Source organism: Haemaphysalis longicornis, unplaced genomic scaffold (assembly GCF_048455015.1).
Source record: "Haemaphysalis longicornis isolate Haplotype H1 unplaced genomic scaffold, Haemaphysalis longicornis Haplotype H1 scaffold_9, whole genome shotgun sequence".
Classification (NCBI taxonomy): domain Eukaryota; kingdom Metazoa; phylum Arthropoda; class Arachnida; order Ixodida; family Ixodidae; genus Haemaphysalis; species Haemaphysalis longicornis.
Window position 1 is genome coordinate 17,492,061 of NW_027526460.1, and position 13,902 is coordinate 17,505,962.

At 44.4% G+C, this 13,902-nt stretch overlaps 1 protein-coding gene across 1 annotated transcript in view; it reads left to right on the plus strand.

The window, feature by feature from the left end:
* Positions 1-13,902, plus strand: part of LOC144151758 (suppressor of lurcher protein 1-like) — a 154,649-nt gene that overhangs the window by 104,658 nt on the left and 36,089 nt on the right. Inside the window, exons 7-8 of the mRNA XM_077682892.1 lie at positions 3,006-3,229; positions 4,218-4,337. Coding sequence (XP_077539018.1) covers positions 3,006-3,229; positions 4,218-4,337 — 344 coding nt within the window. The remainder of the gene's footprint in view (positions 1-3,005; positions 3,230-4,217; positions 4,338-13,902) is intronic.

The following is a 13,902-nucleotide window of genomic DNA, read 5'->3' on the forward strand; positions in this document are numbered from 1 at the left end:
GAAGATAGATCAATGTTTTGCGTTTAACCATTCTTATTCTTAAGCAGGCCAAGCGCGACTACGCGACTGCTCCGCACGCCACAAAGGGTAGGCCCAACTAAGAAAGGATGAGAACACAGTCATTAACTACCCCCAAAGATTTCGAGATTAGAAATGGTAGGAAAAAAGCAACAACACACAATGCTATACTCAACCAAACCGAGGAGCAAACAGCGCCAGGAAATCGATCGACCGCGAACCTAATTAACTAGCACTTCGAAAATTCTCGCTCCCACGGTGGCGCCTGAGCTCATTATCTGAGAGTCGCTACCGCAGTGGAAGCCGTAAGTACAACAGATACACGGCACTTTTCCTCGAGTTTTCGGGCTTGTGTGTGTATAATGTCCGTGCGTGCGTGAGTGTGGCCTTTTTTTTTTCTTCCAAATAAACTGGTGTACTTGCTTATGTTATCAGCAGAATAAAGCTCTCAAGCCTTTATCTGTCAGTGATTTTGGAAAACGACGTGCAGAGGATCGTTCAGGAACTGCATTCAAAAAGCTCAAGCACTGTGTTCAAAATAAATATGAAAGAAATGATGGCAGTATTTAACATCAGAGCGGAAAACTATCCTTGAGCCCAGGTAATGAAAGACTGGAATAGGTAGTTGAATATAGCTACCTTTGGTCCCTTGTCAGGGCGTATCTAAACCCTAAGAAATAAATCAGGCCTATGGTTAGTTCCGGGTAGGGTACATTCGACAAGCGCTCTCCAGTAATGAACTGTAGGTTACGTTTGTCCCTCAAGACAATGTTTTGCAACAGAACGTTTTGCAACTACTGGTGCTAACTTACGGGTATTAACTTGGGGTGATACTAAGCGTCTTGTAAAAAAAATATACGTCAAACCAGCTAGCCATAGGATTAAGGATGTTGGAGCAACGCTTAAATGTAGGAAACGGGTGTCTTGTATTAGGGTGCTAACTGTTGTACGAGACATTATAGCTCAAGTCAAGAGAAATAATTTGAGTCGGACAGGTCATGTTTAGGCAGAGAACGGGCCACTCCGTTACCGGGGTGGTCCACCAGTTGTCAACTGGTGGGCCACCAGAGTAGCGGAGTGGCTACCGGAGTGGCTACCGAGAGAAAGGATGAGCTAAGTAATATCTGGAACGAAAATCGGTTCCGAATGCGCAGGATTTGGAAGTCTATAAGGAGTCTTCGCAGTTCTTGCCATCCTCCTTTTGTTCTATTGGTTTAGCTCGCCTGTCTACTCGGGTTGGTTTTGTTTTTGTTGTGCCAATGTAGTGCATATAAGTAAATGTTAAAATTAAGCAGAAATCCACATTGGTGTGAGAAATAATGGTGGGAATCTGCGCGAAAGCCTGATGCCCAGCCAATAAGTAAACTGCACGAGAAATTTACTACCATTTGCATTCGCGCGATACCGCTAGCTTCGTGAAACTCGTGATAGTTGCTTGCAGACGCAAGTTCATTTTTTTATTCCCTTGACAAAAAAGTACCAACACTATCCTTTTTTTTTTCATGGGGCTTTACTTAAAGTTTTTCGAGATGCGCTGTGAGTTACAGACACTTTTGAGGCTTCAACCGAAGCGCTATAACTAGTCTAACTATAACTAGATTAAAAACCTAACCTGATGCAAAAAACCCACTCCGTGACGGCCCACTACAATGTGGGGCTTTGAGGCGTGCTTTCAAAACGTCAGCTTTGAGCTGACCTATCTACGTTTTTTTAAGGCTAGGCAGCGGGATATTTTATTTGATAAAGCAATTTCTGAATCAAATATTTTCATGAATTAAAACAATAATAGCATGTATAAGGTCCTAAACGCAAATTTTATTTAGTAACTGAGTGTTCATTTATCTCATTTGGTTCGGCAGTTTCACGAGAACCTTGCATCTTGAAGGAGGACACTTACTGCGTGGATGTCCTTAGTTTTCCTTATTTATTAAAGTAGCGCTTTCTATGCGTCAATGATGGCGTTCGATTTCCAGACAAAACGGACTAGTTGAAGTTTATTAGGCAGTTTTTAAATGATGCAGTGCATACATTGGTACGGAATGCAGAAAGAGGTCCCGTGGATTATCACTGTACATAAAGTACATAAATACAGGTAAAACATGAGCAGTCAGAATAAATTAGCAATAATATAATGTACATTTATACACAAATCAATTTGACATGGAAAGATGAACAAAGTGCGATCATGATCGTTCATTACAAATTAGACCAATAATCCAGAGTGGTAGTTGAAAATAACAGGACGCGTCACTGGACATCAACAATACCGAAATATAGAGCAAAAGAGTTTAATTGCAGCAAAACAGCCTAAGCTCATTTGTTAAGCCTTCATAAAGGAAACAGAACATGAAAACATAATTATTGTAAATTCATATTACACAGTAAACGCATAACGGAGATAAATTAAGAAACTGCCGAAAAGCCAACTTTACACAACGGGTTTCACAGTACGATGATGATGATAAGCGAAGGCATGCCACGCGCGTCAGGAAAGAAGCGCTCCCCGTAGTCGGAATCTAACCTGAGCCCCTCGTGTTATCAATCAATCAATCAATCAATCAATCAATCAATCAATCAATCAATCAATCAATCAATCAATCAATCAATCAATCAATCAATCAATCAATCAATCAATCAATCAATCATTTTATTTCAAGCATACGTACATAATATTTGCAACGGTGCTTGGACCCATAGTCAAAGGCTAGTTGTGGGTCCATATTCAGCAATGCATAGTTATAAGCAGTCTCATTATTAACCGACGTTATTTTAAACGTTATGAAGCCGACGTCTATCCGATTGCACCATTGAGGCTTGGCCGAAGTCGCTGCGCGTTTTAACCACCTTTTTCTTAAGAAAGAGACATTATTTATTTATTTATTTATTTATTTATTTATTTATTTATTTATTTATTTATTTATTTATTTATTTATTTATTTATTTATTTATTTATTTATTTATTTATTTATTTATTTATTTATTTGCAGCTGCCTCACCAGTCCGGACACAATAGTGGTGCATGACGGGAAGGACAAGGCTGCCCGCGTAATCGCCCAGTTCTGCAACACGCACTACTTCGTCGAGCTGCTGTCGACGGGGCCCGACATGTTCGTGGAATTCGTCAGCCGGAGCCAGTCTCCGGGCCAGGGGTTCAAGGCCACCTACTACTTCGAAGAGGAACTTCACTACGCCGAAGGGGGACCTTCTTCGGGTGCGTATTGTCCTTTCAAGACGTACAGCTGCCGCTGTGTGGGAAAGGCGAAGGCAGGTATATTCTTAGCTAGTTTGATGCGAGAACTTTTAAGCGTCTGTTATTTGTTCCCAATTTACGCCGTCTAAGCTGTCTCTTACGTTACCAGGTGGAGCCAGCGAACCGGTAGATGGCGTTAGGTACCATCAGTTCTGTACAGTTTACGAACCGGAATGCCGTGTACCGGTGAGATGGTTATCGGAGGAGAAGTTCCAGCTGAGGCTAGACGAAAGGGGGACGACAAAGTGAACATATTGTGGTTGTTGTGTTGACGTTTAAGGCTGCTGGTTTTGTTGGACAAACAGCTCGAACTGTGTTAATGAGTTTTTAGATGTTCCTTCTAAAAGTATTCCGTGATTTCTTGCTCATAATTATGCAACCCCAGACAATTTGCGTAATGTTTTTTTTGTGTTCTTTCCCGCAGTGCCTGTACACGGGACCTATTCCCTGCACAAATTGGTCGTCAAATTTCTCCCGTGATCATTATCGCTGCCAAAACAGAAGAACTTCACAAATACATACTTTTAAATTAGTTTGCAGGAAATGTTCTGTGGAATTGTACAGGATGGAACTTACCAACATAAAACAAAAAATAACCCCAGCATGTCTTTCGACTTTGTAGCTCTCTCACACACATGACAGGACTGACAGATGCTTTCATGCGTAGTTCCGAAAATCCTAGTTCAAGTTTCAAATAGAAGAACGGTGATTAAAGCTTTCCAACATTCCTGCCTAACAAATCAATATTGGCGTGCAAAGTATTTCAGCAATGATTGCTGTAATCCAAGCGCGCAGACCATTAGCGTAATGATGCCTGAACCCATGCGACATGTGCTTTAAGTATACCCGCGTTTGGACTCCGCAGTTTATTCACTGCTTTTTTTTTCTGTAGTGCAACTTCAATCACTGAAGTGCGCGCCTAATAAAGCTTTAATGTTTGTACCCGTAGAGCTCCTGCAGGCCTGGCTTTCCCGCTGTGCCTCTACGCCGCCTTCCTGGTCTCCGATACAAAGTCTAGATGCGGCGGTAGAAACGACCGACGCGCCCTTCTACACCACTCCAAGCCCAGGTACGGTTCGTCTACGGGCTCCGAAATCGGTTTCACTAAATACAGAGCCTTGAAAATATAGACCATGTCGTTTTGATGCTGGAAACCTACGATCAGAGAGTGTGCCTGTTCTAGCCATGGACTCCGGCAACAAATCCAAACAGGTGACATCGCGCGCAAGGAATGTGCGCAACACCAGGCAGGGTGCACTCTGCTTCGAAGCTATTGGTGCAGGAGAAGTTTTTACTTTGTGGTGACACTAGTGTCCACAGGGCAAGGAGTCACGACCGCCCCCCCCCCACCCCCCCCCATTAGTGATATATTGCGGGGAGGGGGGGGCAGATGAACGAGTTGCTAACTCTAGGTACCATCAAATGACTTCTACCGACGAACATTTTTCTATCGCGAGGTACACACCGAGCCTAGATGGCTTTAATATTTGCTTGCCCCAGTAAAATAAGCCGAGTGAGTAATGCCCCTCAAAAAGATGAAGAGATCTGGAGTCACGTTATGCGAGAAAATTGCCTCCTGGGTCATTCGGATGTGGCTGCTCAGGAGCTTTTGAAGTGGTCGTATATACGACCTCTTTTGTGTTTACCTCAAACAAAAATTCTGAATTTTCAAGAATTTGTAACAAAACTCTTTAGACACATATTCTAGTGGCTTCTATGGATATAGCCGGTTTTTGTGTACAACGGCGGTCGAGTAGACACAGTCTATTTCTATACGACAAATGGATTCCACAAGGCCTCACACAAAATACTTTTGTTAAACTTTACGAGATACAAACTACACCTTATGGTCTGATCTGAATGGTCTGAACTACATTGAATGGTCTGAAGTTACTAATCAAATATCAAGAACCAATAAAATTTTCATCTCAGCCATTGGCGTTATTATAGGCGGGCACCAGGGCTCGCACCTTTGGCGTTTATTGTACTTGGTGCTTTTTAATAACCTGTCATTGCAGGTACAAAACTCAAAAATATTGGTGGTCGCTGACAATTGAAAGTTATACCGCGAATTAGGAACAGTACAGAACTGTCTCAGGTTACAAAATGATATAGGTTTCGCTGAGAAATGCGCTCCATAAAGCCCAGGCACCAACTAAACTTTACCAAAACCTCGATGATTTCAATCCGCATGAAGCGTAACAGCACAGCGCTCAGTTACCAACACTCTGTAGATAAACTCCGGAACATAACAGCAGATTTCGGCTAAATTATAATTTAGAATTTCACCTGCATGTCTCGCACGTTGTTAGTCAGGCCCGTCGAGTTTCCTGTTTGTTTTCGCCACTAACGCAAAAATTCAGCGGCCCTCAGTGTCTTCGTACCCGTTATTGTGACTGCATTCGATCTTGTCCCACTTTAATATTCGTGGTGCTGAATTATGTGCTCCGTGTTGCAGCAATGTCCCTCCACCAGGCTGGCATTACTTTGTTCCCATTTTCTTATTAGATATATTAGTAGTCCATGTGCTCATACCGTTCTTACTCTTTACTGAGGCCTTGGGTTTGTTTGTGACACGAGGTATGCGTATCCCGCTGATTTTTAGCCCAAGTATTGATAAGTTGAGCTTAGCTACTTTTTAGTTGCCTAAAAGCACTCCGACGTACGTCGGGTATCTTTTTGAAGAAGTCTACTATAACGCATAACAAGGATGTACAACACATGGCTCCCGGGCTCCACGGGGCTTGCTGGAAGGTTGTGTGTGGTATGCTCGCCTTCTTGGAACAAAAAAAAAATTTTAGGTGCTGTGGGAACAATAAAGAGTCCGAGGAGCTACAGCGGGACGGACCAAGAAAGGCCTTTTCACGTACTTAAGAAAAAGCCATTTTTAGGGGTTGAAATGTGTATTGAAGCAAGGTAGCCTTTTCTTGTCGTATATAAGCAATTTACATGAAATACATCAATCTGCTAGATTACGAAAACACGGCAGTCGACAGCACTTCACAACTAAATAGGCTGGCATGATAAACCTTTTCATTTTCAGAAGAAGAAAAATAAAAAAAAAAAAGGTGTCGAAAGCATTCGATGAACTTTTACTTGAGGAATAAAGCATGCTTAGCTATAGAACAAAGCGAAGAATTGTCTTTGAAACAACCATAATTGTTAACCAATGGGCTCGTTTAGTTCTCTAAAATCACAGTTACGTCACGATATGGAAAGTTTATATAGCGTGCTCGTTTCCTCAGGGGGTGCTCTTCTGAAAAAAAGATGGTCCGAGGACATAACGTACGAGTATTCATTCTGTGGTCTCCGGAACAGACTAGAAAATAGTAGACACCAGTCTTTAAAGCCAAGCTTTCTATGACTCATTGTTTGCGACGTTGTCCCATAACGCAGAGCAGGAAAGTCACATTTCTCTAACGATGATAATGATCGTGGGTGATGTAAAAGATGGCTAAAGCGCGAAGCTTTTTCTGCTCGAAAGCCGATTTGTTCGAAGTCCAAAGTTAAAGTCCAAAATCCAAATCGTTACACGCAATACGCACTGCAAAAAACCAACTTACACAGGGGCTTTACTCAAACGCACATAAGGTGGCTCAAGAAAAAAAACAAAACCTAGCCCCCTTGGTCTGTATCGAACCTGGGTCTGTCGCGTTATGAAGCCAACGACTATCCGATTGTGCCATTTCGACTTTTTTTTTTAATATTGTGCTGTTTCGACATGTTCGAAGCAGTTTGGATTGCGGATTTGAAATTAGACCCAGGTTGCATGGGGGTAATATTTGCGTTTTAACCATCTTTCTATTAAAAATGGCGTTTTGAATACTTTTTCGCCTTTCTTACTGAATTTTTGGCACTTATCTGATGGAGGGAAAAAGCGAAAACGCCCGCATGTTCGAGATTTCGGCGCAGGCTAAAGATCCCAATGTGGTCAAAATTAATCCGCAGCCATCCACTCCGGCTTGCCGCATCGCCTGTATAGCGTCGGCGTGTTAAACCCCACAATCACACTATTGAATTTCTGGTGGAGCTTTACAAACCCTCTACCAGCGGAGACGATATTTGGCCTATATGATTTTAAATGAATAACCTTGTTCGGCCATGTTCAGGTGGGCACTAAGAGCGAACATGATTGTGGAAAAAGTATTTCCTAGTATTTATGGCTGTGACCATGATATCGACAAAAAAATCGGACCACTGTCCTGATAACGCCGCGTCCCCCCTTCCCTCACGGAAAAAAATTGTGTCGAACGAGATCATCCATGCTGAATACTGAAGTAAGCCAATTGCTTCCTCATCTTTCTAAATTGCCACTAAAAGACCGTGCATAACTGAACACAGATGTCTGAACCAGCAAGACTCCCAAGTAGCCCTGGTTAAGACGTTATTGATATTCACTGCACCGTTTTTCAAGGGTTGACGTACAGGCGAGTGCAGTCGGAAACGCTTCTCGACAACGTAGTTTCTATTTCATGCAGGTCGAGATGTCCGCTTACTATCTGTCCGCACGTTTCGAATTTGCCGCTGGTTTCAGACACCTGACGCGCACGAACGATATACTAGGCGACACAGTTTCTTCGAAGATTTTATTAAAAGTCGAAAGAGAACACTTTAGGCACATTCTCATCTGCGGTCCTGGCCGCGCGAGCCCAGTAAAAAACGAATGACGCCCCCTTTGCATTAGAACCTCCTCCGCCAACACAGGCATGACCCCGTAAAGTAAGCTCGATAGCGACGCGTCCGAACTGAACCGTAGATGATCGCCTCGTCGCAAGCAACACCGACCGAGCCCTCAATAGAGTGCTTTTGAATACGTAATTTTGGGCAGATCTCGTTCAGTCTTCTTGGTAAGCCTAAATCTCTATAAACGATGTTCTCTTTGTTCCGCATATTGGGTAGCGTGACGTTTGCATGCTTTCTTGGTATGCTTATGGCATGAAGGAGTTTATTTAAATTCTTCTTATGTAGACACATAGCTTGATGGCATTTTCCAACACTTTTCATTTGCTACAGGGGACGCCAGCGCAAAATTCCTTCATAAAAGGAAGCGAATACTCTCTCTCGTGCACACCACACTCGAGGACTTCCCGAATCATTCTGAGTGCGAACATTGCCACTTCTGCCAATCGGACGCGAGAAGTGCAGGCTCATGTCCACATAGTCGCCGCTAAACCACCTGTCCGACTCCGTCCGCCACCTAGATCATTTATTTATTTATTTATTTATTTATTTATTTATTTATTTATTTATTTATTTATTTATTTATTTATTTATTTATTTATTTATTTATTTATTTATTTATTTATTTATTTATTTATTTATTTATTTATTTTAGCAACCTCTTTGTGTCGGGGTGATTACGTGCCCACCTCTCCGAAATAGTTCGGGCGTCTATGCAGAAGGCTCAAATCAAATTTTGCCCGTAACAAGTTGTAAACTCTTTCTACCCATTGTTCTATCTTATTTCTTTATGCCGTCATTCGGTGGAATAAACAACAAAACCCCAACAGTGACCTACGAAAGTAATGCGCTTCAAAGTAGGCTTCGCCACAGTTAGACTCAGTATGCGGTAGTGCACCCTTTACGGAGCAAAAGTAACTGGAGGTGCTTTCGTTTCCTCCAGGACCGTGTCTTGCATGTAAGCGTCTGTCTGAGAAGAAAACCGGAAGGTGTTTCTTCTGTAGGCACTGCAAGCCGACACGACTGCTACACGCATATATATTGTACAATAAACCTGTGACTTTTATGATACTGCGAGAAAGTATCATAGTATTGCAGCACGAAGGGAGCATCTACAGCGGGAAGTTATTCGCAGCTACAGCAGCATAGGCGCACACAAACCTTCCTGGTGATCTTGACTTTCATGGTGGTCTAGACCTTCCTGGTGGCCTAGCTTTGTAACGTTGTCCGCCTCCCGTATTTTATTTACATATCAAATATCTTAGAATTGGCCGAACAATTGAGTCGGTTATAAACCGCACCTTAGTGAAAGACTGTGTGTTCATTTCGACGAACTGGAAATCTTTAACGTGAGCCAGAATCTCAACACATGGGTGTGTTGTTGTTGTTTTTGCCTTCAGGAAAACGACCACCACGGGCGGGATCGAACTCATATATTAAGCTGCGCAACGCCTTAGCCACATAGCCACCGTTGCGGATGACAATTGATAAAAAAGTAAGGTGGCCGCTTACATCACGTAAGTCTGAGTTCTTACCCTGTAAAATGGCAAAAATCTGCACCACTCTTGTACACTCCCTTAACTGTCTTGAAGGCACCTTCGCTAAGGTCCCAATACACTCCCGCGTGTTACTGTCCGGCAAGAAACTGTAGACGGAGTAAGACAGATAAAGCAATAAAGTAGAATAACAAAGACAAAAGGGTTAACGAAAATGGGTGCTGACATGCATTAAGAGTGCAAGGGGAAAAAATGAGCGCTATCCCACGTTGTGAAAGTGGAGGTCCAGCGCCGCTGTTTTAACTCCAACACCTGCTGATGGAGGAGGGTATGAAATGTTCCTGCTTGTCTCGGCGGGCTTGTCGCTTCAACTCTGCTTCTCTGGCGGAAAATGCTGGGTCATGACGCATGCGCTCTGTGTCTTGGGTGAGAACTTTCGGGTCCTCCTTAGCTTCACGCATGCGATGGCTCTGGAAAGACGTCACGCCCCTCCCCTTTCGAGAGCAGCTGCAAATCTAATCTTTACCAGAACATGTGGTAGGGGAGGGGGGTCCGATTGTTCACCGGCGCCTTATCATCCATAATGTGGTTTCGATGTTTATTTTGTGTTTTTTTTTACACGAATACTGAGCTATGTGCTGTATGCCTGATTAGCCTGACGCATGCGCTCGGCGTCTTTGGCGAGAACTGTTGGGTTTTGTCTGGGTTGTTTGTTTACCAGACAAAATTTTCTGACCAACGAGAAGTTAACAGCTTCGCCCTAATAGAGAGGAAGCGCCACTCGCCCCATCGTCAGCTACGGCGCTGTCCGCTTCGATCGTTCTTGTCGCGGCAGCAGTCGTGGTGCATGAATCGTGGTTATTCGAGTGTTCTGACAGAAAAAAAAGGCTCAAGTAAGGTTAAGATCAAGAACCTCCACCGCGGCGCATGCCGTATATGAGTGCAGAGCCCGCGGGAGGGCAGGCACGGTGCGAGGGTATATAACCAAAGAAGAAACTTGAAGCACACACGCGTGAAGATTTATGAGGCGAAAAGGCATTTCAACTCTGCACTAGGGTAGCCTGAAGGTATTTTTTGTGAGTTGCCCCAAATTTACATGGTGAAGGTGTTACTCAGTGAATGAATATCGCATATAATGTTCAAATAAAGCCATGCCATCGATTCCCCTTCTGGTGTTATGAAGAGCTGCATGGGGAATTTAAGTTTGAAGAAAATTGCGCGTCCTTTGATAGAGCTAAGTAAGCATTTTTTCGAGCGAAATCTGTTCCGGTGTTGTGACTTGATATCGGCATATTCCCGGATTCCTGTTTGCGACAGTCCGCAATCACAAATATGAGAAACAAACAAAAGAAACGATACGCACTTCTTACAATATTCTTATGTTTGACGGAGAAAAATAGTTTTCATGCCCCATAAAACACTCTCCAACGTTCATTGCGGTGCCACCACGTTGATCAACTCTTACTGTTTATTTATACCGATTATAGGCAAAACGATGCGTACTGCATATCTACAAGGAGCTGGTTCACACAAAAATAAGTGAAACCGCCGACGTCCTACCATGCTCAGCATGTCTTTACCACTGCTGGTACACTACTTTTTGTGTTTAATTCGTTGAACCAATGTGCGACGTTTGCAGTTCTTGCTTCACCGTTGCGTAAAACGAAATGATAAAATTTGAAAAAAAATAATCTTACGCACGCCGCATATGACTTTCGCCAATTACGTTTCTTTGTGCGTACGTGTGTTCTGCCTTATCCCACAATGCTATTTTCCCCTCACCGTTCCGATTGCGGAGCTGTTTCATTCCTACCACGCCAGGCGCGATAAAGACTATTCACATTTTTGCATAACTGAAGCGCAACCTTTCCGCAAAAGCGCCCGGCAGATACGTGACCTCGTATACGGCGAAAGTGGAGAAGCGCTGTTTTTCAGGAAAAATACAAAGCAGCGTTCTCGGTTCCCCTATCATGCTCGCTGGAAATAAATTTGTGCGGAAACGACCATGCGCCTCGCAGTTCATGAGTCCGACATTGTTAGAAAGCCGGGCATTCCCTTCTTGTTTTTAGATACATTGTTCTCTGTTTTTTTTTCTCTCTCTCTCTCTCTACTTCTCTCGGAAGCACCGACCACAACGCGGCGGTGGTTCCGCCCCACCCGAAAACGAGAATGCTTTCCGCCTTCCCAGCGGAAAGAATTCGCGCCGCGCCAGAATTCGTACGTGTGCCGCTTTCCCAGCCCCGGACAACCGTATTACACACTTTTGCGGCTCCGAAAAGAAAGGGCGCCTGTACAGGCTCATGGTGGTGCGCTGAGCCTCGACGCTTGCGGTCGCATTTGGTTTCATTACCCCTATTTTAATTATTTTTTTTTGTTCTTTCAACATTTTTATCGCTTACTCTTTCCCTCATTGTTCCCGTTTCCGCTGCCACTCTCTCTCTCTCTGGCCCTCTCAGTTACACCTTTTTGTTACGTCGTCTGTGCACTGGTCATTTCTGTTGCTTATTATACCGCGCAGGCCTCGAACGAGTGTAGAAAAAAAAAAGAAAACTAAAGGCTCAACGCACCAAACCTTTCGCTCAGGGCACAGGCACCAGGGGTGACTGCGGAAAGGTCGAGCCAACACCTAATCGACTCCAAAGCTCAAAAGTTATAGGCCGCAACTACCGCAACGTAGTGGAGGCCTTTTCTTCCGGCTTTCTGTACCCTATTTTAATTAAGCCCATCACGCTAAGAGTGTCCTGATGCATTGTTAAGCCCGGCCAATCGCGCAAGCGAACTAGACTCCGAACGGTAACGGGCAGTAAGGCTTCCGTCTTATCTAGCAGGTGTCAATCGGCGGCTGGGTAGCTTCAGGAGGAAACAGACGCCCCGCGCTAGAATTGCGTTCTCCGTCTTTCGCACAAGGACGGACAGCAAAGCAAAATAAACGGGCGAAGCGTAGAAGATGGGGCGTGGTAGTGACATGAGGGGTGGGCGCCGCGTCGCTCGGGGGCGGAAGGCGTGCCAGAAAGCGGCGAGGCATCGCAAGCGCTGTGCATCCTGCCAGACACTGCGAGACAAGGCCGAAGAAAGAGGGTACCGTGCTTTTGCGTCTTTCTTGGTTGTTATGTTCGCCCGCATGTCGTGCTTCTTGGTCCCAGGCGGTGCCTTCCAAATTAGATTAACAACGACGACGATTTTGAGCTTGTTGCCCGTAGTTTCGGGGCTTCTCTTCGCTAACGAGCACATTTTCTCACCACCCGGTCGACTACCCCGCCTCTCATGTCTCCCAAGAGCTGCGATTATTGGAAGGTGAAAACGCTCGCGACTAAGGTTGTACGTGTTCACCGTGCTCGAGAACGGATGGATTCTTTTTTTTTTTTTTTTTTGGTTGCGGACTTCAAGGGAGGTGGTTCTTCTCAAAAATTGTATGAGTAGTAAAACACTCTTTATCCACTATAGTTTGCAGAGACAGATATCCGTTCCAAAGACAGTGTAATCGTCGCTCCTTCACGGCGAGTTTTTGAGAAGGAATGCAGTCTAGGGCTCAGCCGACATTTGCTAGCCCAGTATGCTAGAAGATGCAGTAGAGCTGTACAGAAAGCTAGGTTAGAGTATGCGTTGCGTCCTTTCTCTCTCTCTCTCTCTCTCTCTCTCTCTCTCTCTCTCTCTCTCTCTCTCTCTCTCTCTCTCTCTCTCTCTAGGTTTTGACGTGCGAGCGTGTGCGCGCGTACCTGAGTGAGTGAGTGAGTGAGTGAGTGAGTGAGTGAGTGAGTGAGTGAGTGAGTGAGTGAGTGAGTGAGGGAGGGAGGGAGGGAGGGAGGGAGGTAGGGATGAAGGGAGTGCGCGCATGCATGTGTGTGTGCGTGCGTGCGTGTGCGTTCGCCGCGTGCGCGGGTGCGTGTGTGTGCGCGCGCGCTGTCGCAATCACAAAATTGCATTTGCTTCCTTCTAAGTAATCTTTTCTCTTGGCTGCAATGGTGTTCAATCTTAGTCATCAGTCAATAATTATGCTTAAATCTTCCGGGACCTTGAATAGCGGAAACGTGTACGCCTGCTTAGAGAACGGAAAGTGTTGGTTGGCTTCGGGGCTGAGCCAGCGCCTCCTTCGTTTACTTCAACTTCATATTCATAAAATAATGAACAGTTAAATTACAGAATCAGCATAAACGTAATTTTATAAGTAAAAACATTCAACATAACATCAAGCGAAAATTTGTCCAGTTCTTGCCACGTAGTCGATTGGTGTAGGTAACGTGCTTTGATTGATTAGGCCTCTACTGTCTATTCAGTGCCACGCCGCCTATAGCAAGTGCCTTTGGGTCATGATGCGCTACTGCTATGCGAAGAAGATATGATAGATCGATGAAAGAAATCACGCTGTGGTTCCCCAACTACGGGACAAGTAGTGGATGAAAACAGAAAATTTGGTACAGCCATGACACGGCAAAATTGCATGCCTAAGGATACATTCGT